This window comes from Dermacentor andersoni, chromosome 1 (genome assembly GCF_023375885.2).
Source record: "Dermacentor andersoni chromosome 1, qqDerAnde1_hic_scaffold, whole genome shotgun sequence".
NCBI lineage: Eukaryota > Metazoa > Arthropoda > Arachnida > Ixodida > Ixodidae > Dermacentor > Dermacentor andersoni.
This window is the reverse complement of record NC_092814.1, coordinates 281,595,275-281,615,983: the sequence shown is the minus strand read 5'-3', so window position 1 is coordinate 281,615,983 and position 20,709 is coordinate 281,595,275. Positions and strand designations below refer to the sequence as shown.

Here is a 20,709-nt window from a genome sequence, read left to right as displayed (position 1 = left end):
ATCCCGACCACGGCTGCCGCATTTGGATGGGGGCGAAATACGAAAACACCCGTGTACTTAGATTTAGGTGCATGTTAAAGAACCCCAGGTAGTCCAAATTTCCGCAGTCCCCTACTACGGCGTGCCTCATAATCAGATCTTGGTTTTGGCACATAAAAGCCCATAGTTTAATTTTTTTAACACTCGCGTACCACGACAGACGTTCTACGCTGGAATGTTGAGCGGCAACGGGGCCAGCTGTGGAAGATGACGGCGACGACGAACGCGCGAGCAGTCGCACTAGCGCGTTTGCGCGGTTGGCGTCTTTCTAAAAAAGCTGCAGAAAACATCTTTTTTTCCAAAACAACTGTTCTTTCCCTTGCGCCTGGCATGTCTTTGGGTCCCACCTGTGACAAGGGTAGTTCAAGGGTGCGTTACACGTCACCGAGCCCACAGGGGCATATGCCATTGAACTTGGACCCTTTCTGCACTATCACCAGGATCGGCCTACATGAAGATTTGTTTTTGTCAAGATCTGGGGGGATGAGGGTGGGGGGTGCAGACACATTTTTTCCTAGATCCTAGACATATAGGCAGCTTTGCTGTACAAATCTGTAGCTGTGGCAACACTGCTGCCAAAACTCGCCTGCGGTTTGGTTTATCGGTCCAGTACGCAGTCCGTCTGGCGTTTATCATCTGTGCACGAGCTATTTGTCTCGCATTCGTTATACGTGTCATCCTGTGAGCTGATGCACGAGGCTGTATTCTCAAACTTAGGCATCTAGCAAAGCGTTCGCTCTGCGAATTTCTGTCACTCGGAAAATGCTGGACTATTTTTCAACGCGGGCTGCTCAGTCTGTAAGCATGGGGAGCGCTGCAGGGCGACATCTCTTCAAGTGATGGTAACCGCGAAATGACAATTCGTGTATTTTACCAAGAAAAAGTGTTAGGCCGCCCCGCCATGTCGCACGCGTGCGCATTATATCCGTCATTTTCGTGAGCGCTCTGTGGCTCTAATACGGCTATCGATTTGATTTTACTGTACCGATTGAGTGCCGTTATGGCATAAAGGCCATATATTATAGTGTCTGCTACGTATTGAGGCAAAACTTGAAACGTGTCCGCCGTTATGTGCATACTCCTAAGAAAGAGCAGAACTAAGCCATAATTACGAAACGGCGTTTGCTTCCGCACAGTGAGCGCATTTGCTGACCAAGCAACGGATGCTTCGTCCAGGGCGAATAGCTGGAATATTTGTGGCGTTTTTCAGTGCTTCAGGCGATGGAACAGCGGGCTTCGCGGCACAGATATACTGTGGCCTGAGAGAGCCAGCGAAAGAGCGAGTTGCGTTTGTAGCACGTCCTATTGAGTGGGATATTTTTTGCACATGAAGCCGGCCCACTGAACTAAACGACACGCAATGAAGCGCAGCTGACGGACGTCTGCCGTTTCCTCCAGTCAACTCTCGTGAATGTATGACCTCCCCTCCCCCTAGGTCGATGACTGTTCGCTCAGTCTTCATTGGGTAATGTTGCGCCATGCGAAAAAGATCTGTCGGCGTGTAGAAATACGTTGGTCGTGGCAGTCGTGTCTCCTGTCACGCGACGGACCTCGCTGGCTATAGGTGAGGGTGGTTGCATCAGCAACGCAGTTGTGTGTTCGCTCCGCCGCCATACATGGTAACGGCGACGGATCTACGACATTTGCGCTATAGAATCATCACTCATGCGGGAGAAAAATGCGTATCGGTTACAAGTCCCTATTATGTCGGATTGCAAGAAATAGCGCAAGCAAAACACACACAGACGAAGGTCATATGACACTTGGTCCGTGTATTGTTTGCGCTATGTCTGACAATATGTCTCACCAACACCGCCGCACCTCTACCTTTCCCGTTACGGAAGCTATACGCGAGTAAACGCTAGATGGGACTTGCGAAGTACTGCGAATAATTTATCCCATAGAGGGACTGTTTGCTTCCCTTCTGGTAGCAATACATTTCGGCGTTGATTGAATAGTACTCAAGCCTGATTTCGGATGTTTTCCTTCACCTGTAGACACTTCCAGAAGGACCACATAATGCTTCTTTACGATCTCCGCACAAATCCATCCGATTTTTTGTTTTTTTTTTTTACAGCGGAGCTGTCTTGGGCTAGTTTCCAGCGTTTACTGATGTGCGTAGGCAAAAACGATGGCAGCGTCTATATAGAGCTAAAATAGCTTAATAATAAGGCAAAATCGTGTCAGCGTAAGTGTCCCAGCTGCACTTGAGGCCAGATGTGTGAAAACTGTTCATGGATGATGGTTTGATGCATTGCGATCTAAGCAAAAGAACGACAGCGCGGCCGTTGCGCCCTATATCGACGACGGGCCGTGGAATGTGCCGACGAGTGCGCCGTACAAAATGGGGACGGAATCGTCGCCACCGTATACGTGCATCTTCATCCCGGAACGTCAAAGCGACACCTGGAAGACTTATATGGTCGACACATTTGGGTGGATCCTCCCGGTGTACCCCAATCCCATCGCCATTGTGGGCGACTTAAACGTCGACGTGTCTCGTCCCGACGGAAAGTGGTTCTTGGCGTTTCTCTTGGAAAGGTTCGGCCTTCAATGTTACACCAAGACCAATGTCTCCACGATGCGCCATTGGTCGTGCATAGACCTAACGCTCGCTAAGAACACTTCCGGTGTCGTCACAGAGCCCATGGCCGTCTATGATAGCGACCATAAAGCCGTAATTACTGTGGTCAAGAGATAAACGTAAATACAAATAAACATAACGTGCAAATTTGTGTTATATTGTTTTGTCGTTTTGTTTTATTTTCTTTACACTTATATACAGCTCCGCTGGTGATCCACCTTCACAGAGTGAAATGGCTCTGAATTTTTTTCTCTGTGTAGTTCAGCTGAGCTCGCGCACAAGGGCTGCGCCCGCGTGCCAACTCAGGGTCAGCCCCTTTTCCTGCGCTCTTGCCATGGAAATGCTTTATGTGACTATAGTTTGGCTACCATAAACCGACGAGCCGAATGCGGCGGCTATCTGCGGCTATCGTTATATGCTGCACGCGTTCACTGGAACGCGAAAACGTAAATACCGTCGTTGCATTCGAATGTGTAATAGTTTTAAATTTGCGCGTGACCATTTAAAAAGAAAGAAAGGCACAGCGGTCAGCGACTGAAACGCACATACTCGGACCGCAAGGCATCCGGCACTTCTTGCGCCGCAGGAGAGCGCCGGGTGATCGCTGGGGGAGTTAATGGCAATCACAACGGCCTCTTGCCTACATCGTATACATGCCACAACTAATGGCTTGGTCGTCGCTCGCAGGTGACGTAAAGAGGCGCCGCCAGTCACGCGCTCAGGTTATCGCGTTTCGATCGTTGAGCTCTGTGTACGTGGAGATAGCTTGCTTTATAATGTAATCAATTATAGGGTAATCAATTTCACCTTACGTAAAGCTCGCAATTATGCATCCTCTGCTTTTATTAGGTCACGACGACAGCCAATTATTTACTTGGCAGAGTAGTTTGCCAGCGTTACTGTATAGCTATACGCTCCCCATGAAAGATGCGTGTATACATATACACGTATACTTGCTTATGAGTGGAGGAAGAAAATATATGTTTCGCGCCATTCAATCGTTCACTGAACAGAAGACAGCTGTACTGTTGCCATATTTTGAAGCCGAGCTGTCAGAAAGACCTTACCATAAAAAAAAAGCTCCATCTCTGAAAAGAGCAGTGTAAGCAATTACTTAGTTGCCCTCCACTGGATCAGCTGTTGCTCTTTATCCCGCTTTGCACGAGAATGTGTGACCGTATGTTTTTTTTTTTTTTTTTTTTCTGTAGAGTGAGCCTGGGTCAGCACCTACGGCGTGTGCTGCATCGCTGTGAATATATTAACTCGGAGAAGGGGAACAGAGAGGTTAGATTTTTCAGAGCCGCAACCGCATGAAGCCAAAGAAAGCATAAGAAAAATTAACACTTCCTTTAATTGAAGTGTAGAAATAACAATAAAAAATTGAAAGGGGGTGAAATAGCAACTTGCCGCCGGAGGGAACCGAACCCACATCTTCTGCATGCCGATGGCGTTGCGCAAGAAAAAAAAATGCTCGTTTACCATGCATTGGACGCTGGTAAAAAAAGAAAAAAGAAAGAAAACCAGGTGGTCAAAATTAATCCGGAGCTCTCCACTGTACGACGTCCCTCGTTGTGCCGTTCCTCGACTGCAGCGGCCACGGCGACCTTTAACAGCGTCTGCTTGGAGCTCGATGCAGATTGACCATCGGAGAGAGTCCGGCAGGGAATACGAAATGATGCAAGAAACAAATAACATACCTTTAACACATGATTGCGGGTGAGCGATGTGCTCCAACACAAAGTACTGAAACGTTCGGCGTACGTGCTCCTGCACGCAAGGGTAGCGTGCATCTCGCTGGCCTTCTTAAGCCCTACACCATCCGGCCTACCGCATTCTCTCTTGCTTCCTGGTAGATGGCCTTGTCAGCACCCTGGTCAGTTCACAGAGAATAATACGGAGAAAGACCACACTCCCTGGCACAGAGGAATACGGAGAAAACCCCCTCACTGGTGTAGAGGTAGGTGACATAGCTATAACGTCAGTAAACTGTCGATCACTGGTCAACCGACACACAGGTATTCGGACAGAAAGCACTCCCTGGCGTAGAAGGGTGAACGTAGGAAAAATGAGAGTAGGATTTGCACTGGCACATAATCCTGTCGCACACACCCGACGGACAAGTGTTTTCGTGTTGCATGACGATTAGGGCCAAACTACACGTACGCGTGCCGGCGCGCGATAGGACGCACCCACGCGCCTCGCGCATGCACAGATGATGCGGGAGAGATCGTACGTGTCGAAGCGCGGTGCGAGCGCAGATATCTAATGTTTACGCACGCCAAGAAATAGCTTTGTCCAACATGGCGGCACCCATGGCTCCCATTTCATCCTGAATTCTCGTGATGGCTACGTTGTCACCCGCATTGATCGCCAGGAACTATTGAAATGAGCTTTCGCTTTCTCTAAACTCACCTGAGACGTTAGTTATGAGCGCACAGGAACTTTAATGACATGTTAGTGCACGCAAAAGTCAGCCAACAGCATTCCCCCGTAATAAAAGCATGTTGTCGCCCTAGGTGCAAAACCTGCAGGCACTTTCCAGGTGACATTAAAATTAAAAGCACCGCAAATAGTTATACACATGAAGTCAAATCTTGCTTCACTTGTACAAGTTCGGATGTGATTTATATGCTTGAATGTTCCTTCTGTAAGAAACAATATATCGGTGAAACAGGACAATCAATGAACGTCAGATTAAACGGACATCGCGCGGACACAGCTAAAAAGCTTCCTAAAGGCGTCGCCGAGCATTTCAACCAACCAGCTCATAACTTTGATGAACTTAAACTCTACATCTTACAGTAAAATTTCCGTTCTGAACGAGAAAGAAAGTACAGAGAATCATACCTTATCCATAAGTTCAAGACATTGCAACCAATAGGCATAAACGTTTCAAAGGGAGCTTTATAATCTATTCGCTATGCTAAACTTCAAGCTATAGGCAACAACACTTTCTTTGATTTCTTGGCGTATCCCCCCCCCCCTTTCTTTTTTCCTTTCCTTTCCTTTCTGTTTCTTTTTTTTTTTGTCAGCCGGTGTGTCAGACGCCCTTGACACGCCGGATAACGCGCGTGCGTTGACAGACCGGGGGAGGGGGGGGGGGGGTTGTGCCCTGGCTTTGACCTTGTACACAGCGTTCCTTTACTCTCAATTCGACACGCTAACACATTTTCCCTCATTTCCTCATCCTCCCGCCTCACACCCTCTCCCCTTTAGAAGAACCCCACCTATATATACTGTGGCGAGGAAAGCATACGTTGCCTTGAAGAAGACAAGTCCACTTGTCGAAACGTTGGCTCCTGCATTCACCTTGTTCACGTTTTGCTCATCGTCTAACATTGTCGTTCATTGGACCATACAACGAGGCAAGCCAAATGAACACACTATCAGACAAGTTGACAAAGCATGCAGTGAGGTCCGATGAGACGAAGCGTTGTGGTGGTTCATTTGTGCTGTCATGTCACAGAAAAGAATATCAACGTGTTCTTTTTTTTCATCTGCGCCAAAGCATCCATGTTATGACATTAAAGCCAGCAAAGGTACTTGTCGCACCACCTAGCAGTGGCGGTGAGCACCCGCGAGCAGGCCCTCACCGCCATTTCACCTTTGTCCATGCAGCGCTCAGGCCCACCTGAAAGCCTCCGTTTCCAATTTTTCAATGGATTAACTACGTTCTAATTTATTTTTTCTACTTTGACTTTTATTCGTGGGGACACATTGAGCCTCTTCAATTTTCTTGTTCTCGCTACCCGCGGGCTGCCAGAGCCAGCCAGAGCGAATGCGTTTTTTCTCGTGTTGCACCGGCCACCGCGCGGCACACTTGGTGCGTGTTCGTTTTTCTCTGGACGAGTGGATTTTGGCCTGGAAGAGATTTGGACGCTTTCCGGCTAGCAGACGAGAAAAAGAAACAATGGTCGCTCTCCGCCATCGCTGTGGGAACTCGACGGATTGCAACACGTTCTCTTGAGGGCATCACCTTCACTTCGATGTTATCACAACCTCTCCGGAAAGTCTTTTGTCTCGCCGGTGTAGGATATCGCGCGCAGTATGCGTATGGTTCTCTTTGGACCAAGCGTCTCACGTTTTCTTCGAAATTCCTTCAGTAGCCACATAAGGTGCCCTGAGTAGGCATTCGATGGTGGCCAACATGCTTTCTTTTGCCTTCCTTTTTATTTCGGTGTCCCCGCCCCACAAGAGAAGAAAAGATACTGTTGCGGCGCAGCGAATTCTTGCATGGTGAAAGGTCCATTTTGTTATTTCTTCTTTTGCGGAAAATAATGGGCCACGGGACTCTTCAGTTGGCGGATTCTCTTATATTATTGCGATAACAATTATATGCACATTCCAGGCGCATTCCTGCGGTTGCCGTCGCCGTCATGTTCTGCATAAAGTCCAAGGGCGATAACATCGTCAGCGCGCGCTGCATGCTGTACGTGCGAATGAAAGAGGGGGGGGGCATGATGGGTGAGCCGACGATGGTGGCTCAGTCTTGCGTGCGCAAGGGAGAAAAGCGCGGAGGAAGCGCGCCGTCTTCCGTCGCGCGCGATTCTGTGATCTGCGAGTCTGTGATTTCGCAACATGTTTATTTCCTTATTTGACACATTATATACAGTGACTTTTGCTTAGATACGTAGATTTATTGGGGACTTATACGTATATTTAAATATCTTGTTGCGAGGTTTAGTGTATACATGCAGCGAACTTTGTTTCCAGTGGCACTTTTTTGCCCTTTATCAAGCTGTATATTCGCATTTCTAATGTATATATTGCGGAACTCCTGCTTTTTATATTTGCTCTCTGTTGCGACTGTAATTTGGGTGCAGTTACTCACCCTACACGACCGGTGACAGCTGCTCCTGCGCAATACATTAGAACGAAGAACAGCGTCACTGAGATTTTTCCCTGGCCGTTGCATATGTACAAAATGTAAAGGAGGTTCTTGAAAGACAAAGTTTCATTAAAATATTTGTTCTCAACTTGTTCATTTCATGGCCTTTACGTTTTTTAAATCAATGGCATGCACTGCTTTGCTGGTTTCGAACTGATATACTTAAAAAGTTCGTGTGATATTTTCTGTACATATTAAATAGACAAAAACATGGAAGCATTGATATCAGTTATTTCTGGCACAATTTTTGTCACATAAAAATATATTCTTTTATTAAAGCAATACATATTTTACTTGTCTTAATGACAGTGCGTAGAGTTCAAGAATTCGTTTGCAGCATCTTTGGCAATGGCAGTGCAATTATTATTCATGTATTTGATCCCTCGACAAATTCTATAAGGAGGAGGCCGAGCTGCAGCGTGAGCCCCCTCCCCCCCGCCCGCCCCGAACGAAATGCCGACTGACCCATAGAGAAAGACATACATGACCGACCCGTCTGGAGCATAGTTCGTCACTTCTCCGCATCATGACTCAAAAGTGGTGCTGCGCTCAGTAGAGCGGTTCTCAGTGGCGCATGTCGTCTGGTACTTGTGGCAGGCGGCACGCAACAAATAAAGCACGCAGAGTGAAAAACTGTCATCTGTAGCCGTTAGTGTGTGCAATGAGGAGATACAGGTCTCCTTTATTGCGCGTTTACAATTAGTTTGTGCAATGAGGAGATACAGGTCTCCTTTATTGCGCGTTTACAATTTACTAACATATGTTGAAGCGTCTACGACGAAAAGCTAGGCGGCATTAGCGGAAGCTCATCTCCGACGGCGAATAAGCGGATTCCGCACCAAATAGTGGCAGTATTTCTGCTTCAGAGAAGATCAACAAGCGAACTTATTTCTTCGCTCTGAACTGTAAATTACGGGGGCCTAAAGCGGCATTGTTCTCAGCGCCGACAAGAGCAGCAGCGGACACCACTTGTATACGAAGGACGCTTTAGGAACATGTTTCTCAAGGGCGACTTCACCTATTCTGTGGACCCAGAAATGCTTACCAAAGATGCAGCAATATGGTGCTTCTGCTCATGTCTATAATATGATACCTGAGAAAACAAGAGAAAACAATTATTGGGACTGTGATCACACAACGTGATTATGACCGCAAGGGTGGCAGTTTGGGCTATAGTTCGTGTTCCATGGCTTAATAAGCTTAAAGCGCGAACGAAGACGGGACGACGAGAAACACAGACAAGCCGGTTTTTCGCATTAAACTCGGTTGGAAGTAAGCGCTTGTCTGTGTTTCTTGTCCTCTCGTCTTCATTCGCGATTTTAACTTATTAGACTATGTCCCAAAACCCTCGGGGAGATCAGAGCAACAAGCTGCGAATTAACCCTGCGCAAATTACGATGTCAAGGTTTCTGTGCCGGCGCTTGCGGAGCTTGTCATCGCGTTACATCATGCTTGGTCGCTAGATCTGGAAGTGAAAGGTTCCACGGGTGCTGAATTTGCTCTTTGAGCGAAATTAGTTTTTAACATCACGCACAATAAAGCTTTCTTGCGTTTGCATTCCCGTACGTTAAACTAAAACTCTTGAAGGACGCACACCAAAACGTACCGCAAAGGAACTTGCATTTAATAGAGAGTTTTAGAATAGGGGCCCCAAACGTTTTGGGGCCCCAAAGAAATAGCGTCGAAGCCACTGCGCATGCGCAAGACGCAAACTTCGTTTGGGTTTTGCGTTGGGAACGCTAGTTCACCGATTTAGCGGGAGCCCAAATAGCGGCCCCAAAAGTTTTGCGTCGGCAAACATGGCGGCACCCATCGAAGCGACGGCTCTAACCTAGCAGTAAACTGGGTTCGATTCGCGGTAACTTTAATATAATATTAGGTATAATAATATATTGCTAAGTAAGCGATATGAAATAAAACGGAAAAATCATGACGCATTCTTTGATGACACAGCTAACTTAAGGCCCAAAACTAATTACTACCCAACACGTAACAACGACGTCTGGCATGTGCCATCCTTTCGTACTAATTACGGTCGTCAAATGCTCCGACATATAATTCCAACTCTTCTTAATCGGCGCAATGAGCGCTGAAAACCTAACGATACGATTTTTTTTTTACTGCAAGTTTGCGCCTCCTTCCTCTTTTTTTCTTCTCTTATTGTTATTCTTCGTTTTGCATTCTTTACTGTTCCTGAGCGTTTCGTGTTAATTCTGCCGCCTTCATTTATTTGTTATTGCAAGAGGATGTTCACTAATATTTATTGAATATGATGTTTACCTATGCACTGTAGTCTTTTTTTATTACTGTTGTTCTGTCCGTGTTCTGTTGCTGCCGGTTTTTATGTACGGGGGTGCGTCCCTCTGTCAAGCCAGTCATAGGCTTTTTGGTTGCACCCCTAACATCCCTGATGTTGAAATAAAGGTATTTGTATTTGTGTTTGTATTTGTAACGCGTGAAGTTCGCAAGCTAGGAGAAGTGACTGCGGTTATCGCTTTCTCTCAACTAGCGTGTGTTATGAAGATTGACTCATTAGACGCCGCTGATGTTGAATTTGGTTGTGGATTTTATGGCTCCTAGGCCTAACACGGCTAAGCTTGGCTGGTGAAGGCTAGTAAAGTTGGTTTGTTCAAAACTAAGCGCAACTAATTGTTCGCTGCTTACAGAATAACCTCTGAATTGTAATTAAATGCGAATACACGAAAGTCAAAATTATTATTCCTATCATAAAATGGTATGTTTTATTTAATTATTTCTAATAGCTTTTATTTGACGCCGTAGTGGCGCTGTCAGCGCAAGACGCTATCCGCAAACGTAAAACCCTATTCTAAACTCTTCACTCCTACGTGCCCCAACGCTAACACCCGCAAAGCTCTTTGCGGCCCCAAACTATTGGGGCCCCTATTCTAAAACTCTCTAATGTACGTAAGGCGACAAACGCTATTATAAATTTGGGTATACCTTCTCCCGGCAAATATCGGTGCTCTGGCTGCCTCGCAAAAAATATGAAACGATGTCTGCCAAGGCGAAAATGTGAGCCATGTGGACGCGCTTATAGTTCGAACCGCCATTGCTCGCAAGGCGCGCGGGCGAGAGCTCTCACGCGCCGGCAAGCGTACGTGTAGTTTGGCCTTTAGGCACGGCGTCTCAGGCGCTTGGCATATACGTTTCCGTCATCGCCGCACACAGTGAACCGTAACAGGGCAAAAGTTAAGTGACGTCAGTGGTATCTTTTTATGAAGTACAATTCCGCTCGTACTTCTTTTTTTTTTTTTTCGACATTCGTATACTCTGCAACGGTTACACAACCTTCGTCCTCACTGCAATATTCAATATCACCCGCCGTGGTTGCTCAGTGGCTATGGTGTTGAGCTGCTGAGCACGAGGTAGCGGGATCGAATCCCGGCCACAGCGGCCGCATTTCGATGGGGGCGAAATGCGAAAACACCCGTGTACTTAGATTTAGGTGCACGTTAATGAACCCCAGGTGGTCAAAATTTCCGGAGTCCTCTATTACGGCGTACCTCATAATCAAAGTGGTCAGTCGAACCTCGAGCGATGGAATTGGCCGCCTCGTTGCCAGGATGGGCCGCGTGAGCGGGCGCCCAGATGATTTGGATGGGGCGAGAGGCGACGGTATCGGAACGCAAAATTGCGATGGCCGGGTGTGCCACCCGTCCAACCGCGTAGTTGTAGACCGCAGGATTGGAGTCGCTGAAGGTGTACTTCGCGGAGGTTTGCGTGATGTCACGGGCAATAGCTGCCTCCTCGGCCTCGACAGAGGTAGAAGTGTAGACTGAGGCAGTAAGAGTGGGTCGGAGAGAATTGTCAGTGACGTGAAGGGCATGTGCTGGGTAGCGACGGTACGGGGCAGCATCCACGTAAGCCACGGCAGCCTGCCGTTCGTACTGACGCCAGAGCGCGGAGGCTCGCGCTGCTCTACGGGAGCGATGGTGTTCTGGATGCATATTTTTAGGGAGGGGATTAATGGTTAGGAGGGTGGAGACTTGGGAAGGGATGGGCAGTGATGTGGGAAGAGGAATAAGATGGGAGCGGTTAAGAGTGGAGAGAAGTGCGCGACCCGGGCGGGTGCGGGGAGACTGAGGAGCGGAGCCGTGCGATAGGCCTCCGTCAGCTCCGTAAGGGACTTGCGGACGCCCATCGACAGTAACCGAGCCGTCGAGGTAGATGTGGGAAGGGACAGGGCCGACTTATACGCCTGGCGAATGAGGCTGTTGACTTTGTCTTCCTCGGTACGAGAAAGGTAGAGATACGGAAGCGAATAAATGAAGCGGCTGAGAAAAAAGGCATGGACCAGGCGGCGGAGGTCGTCTTCGCGCATGCCGTGGTGACTGTTTGCAGTGCGGCGTATTAGGCGGACAGTCTGATATACAGTGTTTGTGAGTCGAGTGATGAGGGTGGTGTGCTTGCTATTGGACTGAAGAAAGAGTCCGAGGATGCGGACGGTCGAGACGAGAGGAAGTGGCGAGCCGTCAAGGGAGATGGTGAGTGGAGAAGGCGACAGGGCCGAAGGGGCAATTCGCCCAGGCCGAAGGAGCAAAAGCTCCGATTTGGTTGGGGAGCAGCTGAACTCGATAGCCCGGGCGTGAGTCGCCACCGCGTCCACACTTGCCTGTAGAGTGGTCTCCATGTCGCCAAGATTGCCGGTGGTCACCTAGAGAGTGATGTCATCGGCGTAGAAAGCATGAATGAGACAGAGCTAGGGTAGCGCTGGGATAGGGTGATAGGCTGGATAGGGGAGCTGGGAGCTGGGATAGGGTGATGTTGAACAGAAGAGGGGACAAGACAAAGCCTTGGGGGGGGGGGGGGTACCCTTGTTGCCAAGGAAAAAGGAAGGAGAAGAAAGTGGGCCGTATGAGATTTCGGTGGTGCGGTGGGCGAGGAACGCGGTGACGTAAGCATGGACACGGGGTCCGACATGTAGGGAGGAGAGAGCGTCCAGAATGGCGGTGTGGTGTACATTGTCGAATGCTTTGGTAAGGTCCAGCGCCAGGATAGCTCGAGTGCGTTTGTGGTGGGAAGGGTATAGGACATCCTCGGAAAGTTGGAGCATGACATCCTGGGTGGACAACTGGGGACGAAAACCGAACATTGAGTCCGGATATAAGTCATGATCATCCAGATAGGTCTGGAGGCGGGCCAGGATGACATGCTCGAACAGCTTGCCGAGACAGGAGGTGAGAGAGATGGGGCGGAGGTGTTCGAGGGCAACAGGTCTGCCATGTTTGGGGATGAATGAGACACATGCATGGGTCCAGGAGGAAGGAAGAGTGCCAGCCTGCGAATGTGTATTGAGGAGGTCAGTAAGGGCTTCGAGGGAGGGGGTATCTAGGTTGCGGAGTGCCTTGTTAGTGATGCGGTCCCTCGCTTGTAGTTCATTGGTGCGCCCGTGCGCATATAGTGCATGTCGCGCGCCATCCCGGTGATCTTGGAGTACAAAGCACGTAGCGATGTTTTTCTTGCGCACTTTATTTACGGCGGTGGGCTGAGTACTGTTTAAAGGTTGCTATAAAGAAAATTGGAAGACGCTTAAGCTTGGCCTTTAACAGTGGAACGCGATAGTATTCACAGACCCCTGACTGCTTCTCACGCTTCCCGGCAACTGCAGCTTATGTAACCGTACCGTTTACCGGGAAACGCTGGCGGTGAACGCTATACGAAGGCAAGCTTTCTGGTAGAAACGCGGCCTCTTGCGGGGATCGACCTCCTGTTATTTTATCGCACTTTTAATATTTCAATCTCTGAGAAGAGATAACGTAAAAGATATGCGCTGCCGCTATTCCCCCCCCCCCCCCCCATTACATTCGTTTGTGGGTTGCCGTTCTCAAAATTCCGAGGAATAAATTTGTAAAGAATGAAAGACAAGGTGTGAGTAACTTTAATGGTAGAAGAGTGGTTCGGTATGCGTGGTTCTGTGTTTGGTTCGAAATTATTTTTGCCGTTCTTTCTGCCGAAGCGACATCCGACGCTGGACGCCGGATTTTCTGCGACACGGGGCCCTTAACGCCTTCGCTTTAATATAGCGAGGCTATCTGGAGGACTATTTAACGCACATCCACTGTATAGGTGCAAGCGACGTTCACTTCTATTATTTCACGGCTATTGCTACGAGAACTGTCAGTGGGATTGTCTAATCGCAGTGTATATCTTTAATCATAGCACCTACTACACATAGTTCACGCATCTTTACAAAAAGGAAGTGTCACATACAGCGCAAGTTCACTTGTTTTTAAGCTCATGCAAGCGCTGTACGGATAAAAGAAAGTAAGAAAGAAAGAAAGAAAAGAAAAGAAACTACATGTGAAATTGCGTGTTTTTGTTCCCCTTCAGTAAGGACTTCGTTTTCAAGTCCCTTCAGCCTATAGGAGCCCGCCGTTCCTCTGATGGCCTTTCAAGCTCCCAACAGTTTGCTTCTTGGTCAATTTATTTCGAAAGGAGCGCATGTAGCTGTTGCTTAACACTCGGTGTCTATAGATGCATTTTAGTAGTGGTCATGCGTGGGGTCTGGCGCCATGAAGGAGCAGCGCTAAGAGTGTTAGCAGCGCGTGGGCTAATGCCGTCTCCTCAATCCGTCGAGCGGATGATTAAGCAGTCAGGCGTGTTTTCCACATTGGTCATCAGCTGCGCCTTCTGCTCGTGCACAGTGTTCTCGATTAGCCGCTGGTACTTCCGCGTCACTTCCACGGGCCTTAATTATATGTAAACTAAATTACACATGGAGACACCCCCGCCGTGGTAGCTCAGCGGCTGTATGCGCTGATAAGCACGAAGTCGAGGCATCAAATCCCGGCCGCCGCGGCCGCATTTCGATGGGGGCGAAATGCAAGAACGCCCGTGTCCCTTTCATTAATTGTGGATACGTTAGAGATTCCCTGGTGGTCAAAATCAATTCACGATCAAATCGTGGTTCTGACACGTAAAACCCCAGAATTAGTTCACGCATGGCGACATGACTTTCTGCAGATGCATTTTCAAACTTTAAAAAACACCGCAGACTGGGCAGCGTCCTCCGGCCAACCTTTCCATTCGCGCGCGTGCGCTGCCGAGGCTTCGAACGAACCTGGCCAGCACAGCTTCACGGCGGAGGGAAAGGTCGTCGGAGCGAGTGAAAGGGCCGGAGCAGTTGCGAACAACCGCCGAGCGATGTGCGACGCGGCCGCTGCTGTTGCTTGTGTTTACTGAAGCTGCGGGTCGCGCCCCTGGACCCCGTCCAAATGGGTCGCCGGCGCTATCCTCCCTTCTCGAACCTCTCGACAAGTGGGCTTCCCTCGCGAGCTCTGCCGCTGACGTCTTCCAATGACGTCAGACCGCCCCTGTGCTTCGTTTGTAGCGAACGGCGGTGGCAGCAACGCTTGCACCGCAGTGCGTATAGCGGGATCAGACTGCATTTGCGGTGTTGCGCGCGGCTACAGGCGCACTTCGCTGCTGGCAAATGACGTTCTTGTCGCTCTGTAAGCCGCTCGGCTAACTTGCCACGTGCCCCTGCTACTCGCATCAACCCGCTTGACGCAAAGGCTGGTGGAACTAATCCAGCACCGACGCCGGCACGTGTCGGACGCTGATTGGGCGAACGTAGCGTTACCTTTTCTGCAAGGGCACGTCCAAGGCGGGCGGACTTGCCAGGAGCGAGGACAAGAGGTCGTGCACACGACCGAGTCTAACTGGAGGTTTCGCTTTGCTATAAATGGACGTATAGTGTGCTGCGTGGGCATGTTTTTTCACTATAGCATGCGCGGTGTCAAAAATATTTTCCAGGGCGTTGCTAACATAAGGTTCTACGGACATATTAAAGAAAATTTAGTGCTTTGGGATTCTATCCTATACGTGAATGCGACAACCACGCATCGCATCATCTTTCTAACGTATATCGTTCATGTAAACTGCAGGATAATGCGATATAGGAATACGTTTGCGGGGGCGTGAGGTTTGATTGGCTTTCCTTAGGCATGCAAGTTCGCATCTCATCGATCACTTACTACCAGTGCGCTATGCCTGTAAACGGCGAGAAATAAAACATAACAAGAATAAAAAGACGCTTAAGCAGAAAAGAATACGCGATCTTACTGTTGAGTGTAATCTGGAAGGCCAACATGGAACGACGATTAAAAAACGAAAAAAAAAAAAAAGAGTCCTTCTGTGAACGTGATCTTTAGGATTATAGAACAATTGAACACAACAATAGATGCGTATTCGCAATCTTAGTGCGGATTCTAGCGGGGCAGCAACGATGCTGCTTCTACGCGACACTCGGAGCGCGTGGCAATAGTACAACACAAAATTTATGGGTTTCATTATAGATATGATATCAGAGCATTAGTTCAGTTACAAGTTGAGTTACTGAAGTGTCTGGAATAATTAAGAATATTAGAAATCACTGAGGCGACCGCGGTCGAAATTCGAAACAAATCAGAAAAAAAAGGAAAAGAAATAGTACAGTACTGAATTCGTGGGTTCTATTATAGATAGGATATCAGTGCATACGTTTAGTTACAATCTGAGTTAGTCAAGTTTCAGGAATAATTAGAATTAATTAGAAATTACTGATTACCGTGCACGTGAGCCCGACTTTGGCGAAATTCCTGGAAACCCGGAAGTAGAAAGCGATAGTAATGACGTCACTAATGACGTCACACACAAGACGGTGGCATGGTATTTAACCGGCTAATTAATGGAAAACAGTTGCCTCCGAGTTCGGTTCGTGCGTTGCACTCGCCTAAAGTTATCCTAAAGAACACCAACGCCGAGGTGCAAGGGCCGCTAAGAGACACCTAAATCAAAGATTAGGGTCGCCCGCCATTTTTTTTAACAATCCCCAGCGGCAGATGCATAATTCTTACTGTTGATCTGGATTATATGAAGGGGCGGACATTACTAGTGCGAGAAATCGGAACACGTAGTCAACTAATTAAAAAATGGACTAATTAGCGTCTTAATTACATTATGGCACATATTGCAATTTACGAAGTGTAGCCGGTGAACTTGCAAGAGGCATCCGCTTGAAATGAATCCCCAAGCGGACTTCAGTTTCAGTATATATTTCCCAAAGTGTGGGACGAAATACATGGCGTTTTAGGTACTTTTGTGCTTCAATGCATGAAAGATCGAAAGAGTCCATTTTTACCGCGAGTTTGATGGCGCATATCTCCACACTGGCGTCATTTTGAGAATTCATTCCAAGTGGATACGCCTGAGAAACTCACTGGCTAAATGCGTAAATTGCAATATGTGCCGTAAAGTAACTAAGTTAATTGGTGATTTTTTAATTAGCTCAATGTTTGTCTCGATTTTTCATGCGAGTAATGTCCTCCTTTCTGAGCAGTCTAGCTCAAGGACTAGAATTATGTTATCTGCAAGAGGCAATATTAAAAAATTCTATAAAACTTAAAAATGATCACCCCGTATATTGAGGTAAAGAAACGACCACCATGACATGTCATTCATACCATATATGTCATGACAAATATACCATGTAATTGATGTCATGACATGTCATTCATCTTATGTATGCATGCGTGTCATGCCGTCCCTCGCATATTGTTATATATATACCTAGTTGAAGAAACGACCAACGACGGCATCACGACGTAGGATAAATAGATGGGTGGGTAGATAGATTCAAAACGCCCGAAGTTAGCTAAGAGCGCTTCGCATTACAATTGTTGATCCTCACAAAAATTTTAACCTTTTTAGTAACGGAATTCAGTCAAATTCCGTGCACTCCAAGTCGAGCGGCGGTGCGCACATGCGCCACGTGTGAGCTGCATCGGACCTTCTGCGACACCATAGCAAAAAGGCCAGCAGGGTACGCTCAACCGCACGACCTTTCCTTCACTTGCGCAACCACGGTCTGTTCCCGTCGCCTGATCCAAGCCAGCCAACGGGAAGCCGTATCGAGACGCCTGTCCCGAGCTCACGTGACGTCACGTGAGGTGAGCAACCATTTTTTGATGTGGGGAAAACGTCGATAAAGGCGTTGGGAAAGCCGGGCCAACGCACGCCTTTCTCGCTTGTCGCCCCATCGATTACAGTGTGGCATGCTGGGATGTTTAGGCGGCACCGTACCCTCGTTTTCCCTGGTTCCTGCGCAGTACGAAAGGGCCGTGTGAAAGTGCCGGCTTTTAGTTTCGTCAGTTTGCAATACTGGTCACTTAATACAGTAAATACCGTCTTCGCGAACTGCGAAGGTTTCGATACTGCTTGGACGGACCCCTGTCGAGTCGAAGAATCGGCGCATGAACGATAGTGTCTGAAGGGTCTTCAGGTCAGTCTTCCCAGGTGGGCTTAACTCGATTCATTCCCAGTTGTGCTGGCTACGAGTGCAACAATACACTGGCACTAATCACAAAGCCATTATTCTCACGGAACGTTTTGGTCAAGCTTCCGAGTGTATTGGTTATATTTGTGGGGAAACACACTCCAAGTCTGAAAGTACTGGTTGCAGTCCGACCGCTGCCTTTGCTAAAAGGGCATAGCAGACGAGTAAATTTCAACGCATTGCCTTCACGTATTCATGCTCTTCAAAGTAACGATGCCGTTAGTGCATCGACCAAGATCGCTTTCACAAGTAAGCGTATAAGTATCTCAGCTGTACGCTTGCGGTGAGAACGTTAGCTCATGACGTGAGAAATCAATATGATAAATTATATATTGGTAACGTGTACCACTATCATGCTTTGGTGCGCTGCGTCACCTCCTTCGGGCGATGATTTACATTAATAGTGAACTCATTAGCTCACGACAACAGCAGCTAACGAGAATCTACAGATTGCTTCCACACATCTCTTCAATCTTCCCCTCACTCTGCAGGTTTTACCTTTGTTAGAATACTGAGTACGATACTGCGGGCACTTCTCACTCCGCCTCCCACTTCATGCTCCGTGTGTCTGCAGTATGTCAGCTGTACATTGAAATTGCGCGTTGAAGATGCAGTGTGTCAGCTGACCCATTAAAATTCAATATTTGATGTGCACTGGCTTCGCGTGCATGCTGTACTATCCTGCCATTCGTAGAATTAATCGACCAACCTTGAAACTGCGTGAGAAACACAGTGGTGGGTAGAGTGTAAATATGTACGTCTTCTAGTGGCAGTGATGTAATCGTTCGTAACGTTATTTCTCTGTATTCAGATGTTTGCCCACGCAGTAAACAGAACTACATGTAATTATATCAAATATGTCAGGTATTGCAAGTTCAATTCTTTTTTCTCCTACGGTTTGATTTCAACGCGCGACAATTGTGTTTGTCAAATTGTGTGCGTGACAGTCACATTTTCATGCTGCCAACATATCAAGTTGAATCCTTCTGCAGGAAAAAGTAAATAAAAAAAATTGAGCATGAGGGTAAGTGGAGATGATCGCGTCATTTTACAATAATTCTTACACCGAATAGAACGGGCGGCATGTTTTCGGTGCAAATGAAAGCGAGGTGGTGTAGAAAATAGATTAAGAACAAGGCGCCAGTTCTTTCTTGTTTTAGTTTAGTGATAACAAACAATAGTGACATCACAATATGACTAATGCGAGCATGTTTTACAATTCGCTCACAATATGCAACGCGATTGACTGAAATCATACAGCTACCTACAGGCCGTCGGCATGCCGATGGTGTTACATGTCAATTATGTGCTGAAGCCTGACAGCGATTCTTCGCAGGTTGCGTATGTTGTGTAAGCTCACCGCCATACTGCTATGCAAACGAAGGTGCACCAAGCGCGCTCCAAATTCGCAGCTCAGCCTGTTGTTGCTACTTAACGTACTGTCGCATTACAAATGCCGACGATCTGCTTGTTTCTCGAACGCTGTTGCCACCTGGTGTTATTCGCCTGAACGGCAGGAGTGGTCAATCAAGTTTCGTTGCATAGGTGGCGCTAGGCGTGTATTTAGCGGCGTACGCATCTAGCGTGCTCCTAGCGTCCGGTCCGTAGTGTGTGTGTGTGTGTGTTTGATGGTGGGGCTTGTTGTGGGTAACGGTGTAGTTTGTGTGCGCGGTGCTGTTATCGTCCGTCCGTAGTTGTCACTTTCCGTTTGTTTTTGTCCTTTACGAACTGTCGTTCACAAGACGAACATTTCTCGTGAAGCCTGTGATAGTACTTCGTGCTTCTGTGTGCTGAGGTCTACGCTTTGGTACCGGCATGGTCGTCCATTCAAACCCATTGAAAAACCTTGGTGCGTATCACCTTTGTGTTCTCTCGCGCACATCTATCGATTCGCGCGCTTGTTTATCGGCGGCGTATGTAAATCTTTGTTTCACAGGTCGTCTGCTTATAGGCCCTTCTTTTGCAGGAAATTGCGCGTTGCAGCAAATTGTTGCAGAACATTTTTTTTTCTTGTGCTGTGGTGTTTTGCGCGAAGGGATTCAGTGCAGCCTGCAGCATTTCGCCAAGTTCACGCGAAAACCTGTGCTCGTTGACGGTCGCGTGTCCGTGACAGAAGTGCTGTGAACCTGAGCACCGCTACAAGTCGTTGCTCTTTTCAACAGTTATTTATTGGCGCCTCGCTTGCTGCTCGCGCTTGTGTCTGTGAAGCGTGTTTTCGTGCTTGCCGTGCGAAGCGACCACGGCGACTACGCCGACGTGGAGGTCAACGACTCTGCATTGTGGCACCACCGCACCAAAACGCTCTGGCGTGCCCTTCTTATTCTTTAACGCATCGCGAGATTTGCCTGCATGCCATGGCGTTTCTTTCTTTGGACTCTTCAGAGCGTCCTGGCCGCGTTGCCCCTCCACCGGCCGGCATCGGCGCTGCACGCGTCGTGAACCTGGGTATGTGCAGTTCGGGGAGACCAAAAAGAAAAAAAAAATGGCATTAGTGAAGGAAGGGGCTAGCAGTGGGGTGCCGCGGCTTCGACAGGCTGATCATACCTCTAAATTCTGTCGGATGCACATATATAACTCGCCGCTGCTGTTGTACGCAGCCAAACTTGCTCAGTTCAGATCGCCATGAGCAGAAACCTTTTTGGGTGAAGGGTTATTGGGAAGTGGGTCAAGTGAGCCATGGTCATGACCGCGCGTATGTTTAGATAGTTGTCGCTGTTGTATAAGGAAAGAAATGGCTGGCTGCTCGGAAAAATTAGGGGTTTCTTACTCTTCGTCTGTGAACTTGCACACGTACGTAACGCTCTTACCTCGTTGTCCATGAACCTTAGCTGCGCGTGCCAGCTCATGCAGTTTAGCGATCAG

The 20,709-nt window shown here is 48.0% G+C and overlaps 1 protein-coding gene across 6 annotated transcripts in view; it reads left to right on the top strand.

The window, feature by feature from the left end:
• The window catches only part of LOC126548075 (long-chain-fatty-acid--CoA ligase 5), a 166,207-nt gene that overhangs the window by 30,578 nt on the left and 114,920 nt on the right, over positions 1-20,709 (top strand). Inside the window, exon 1 of one of the 6 annotated variants that reach the window (XM_055063205.2) lies at positions 17,594-17,793. The exons of 3 other annotated variants lie outside the window; for them this stretch is intronic. Coding sequence is in view for 1 of the 3 variants with exons in the window: in XM_050196163.3 (XP_050052120.1) it covers positions 19,663-19,696 (34 nt within the window). In the remaining 2 variants the exon portion in view is untranslated. Of the gene's footprint in view, positions 1-17,593; positions 17,808-19,466; positions 19,697-20,709 lie in introns of those variants that run through there. 2 more of the 6 variants (XM_050196166.3, XM_050196163.3) reach the window with 2 other exon arrangements.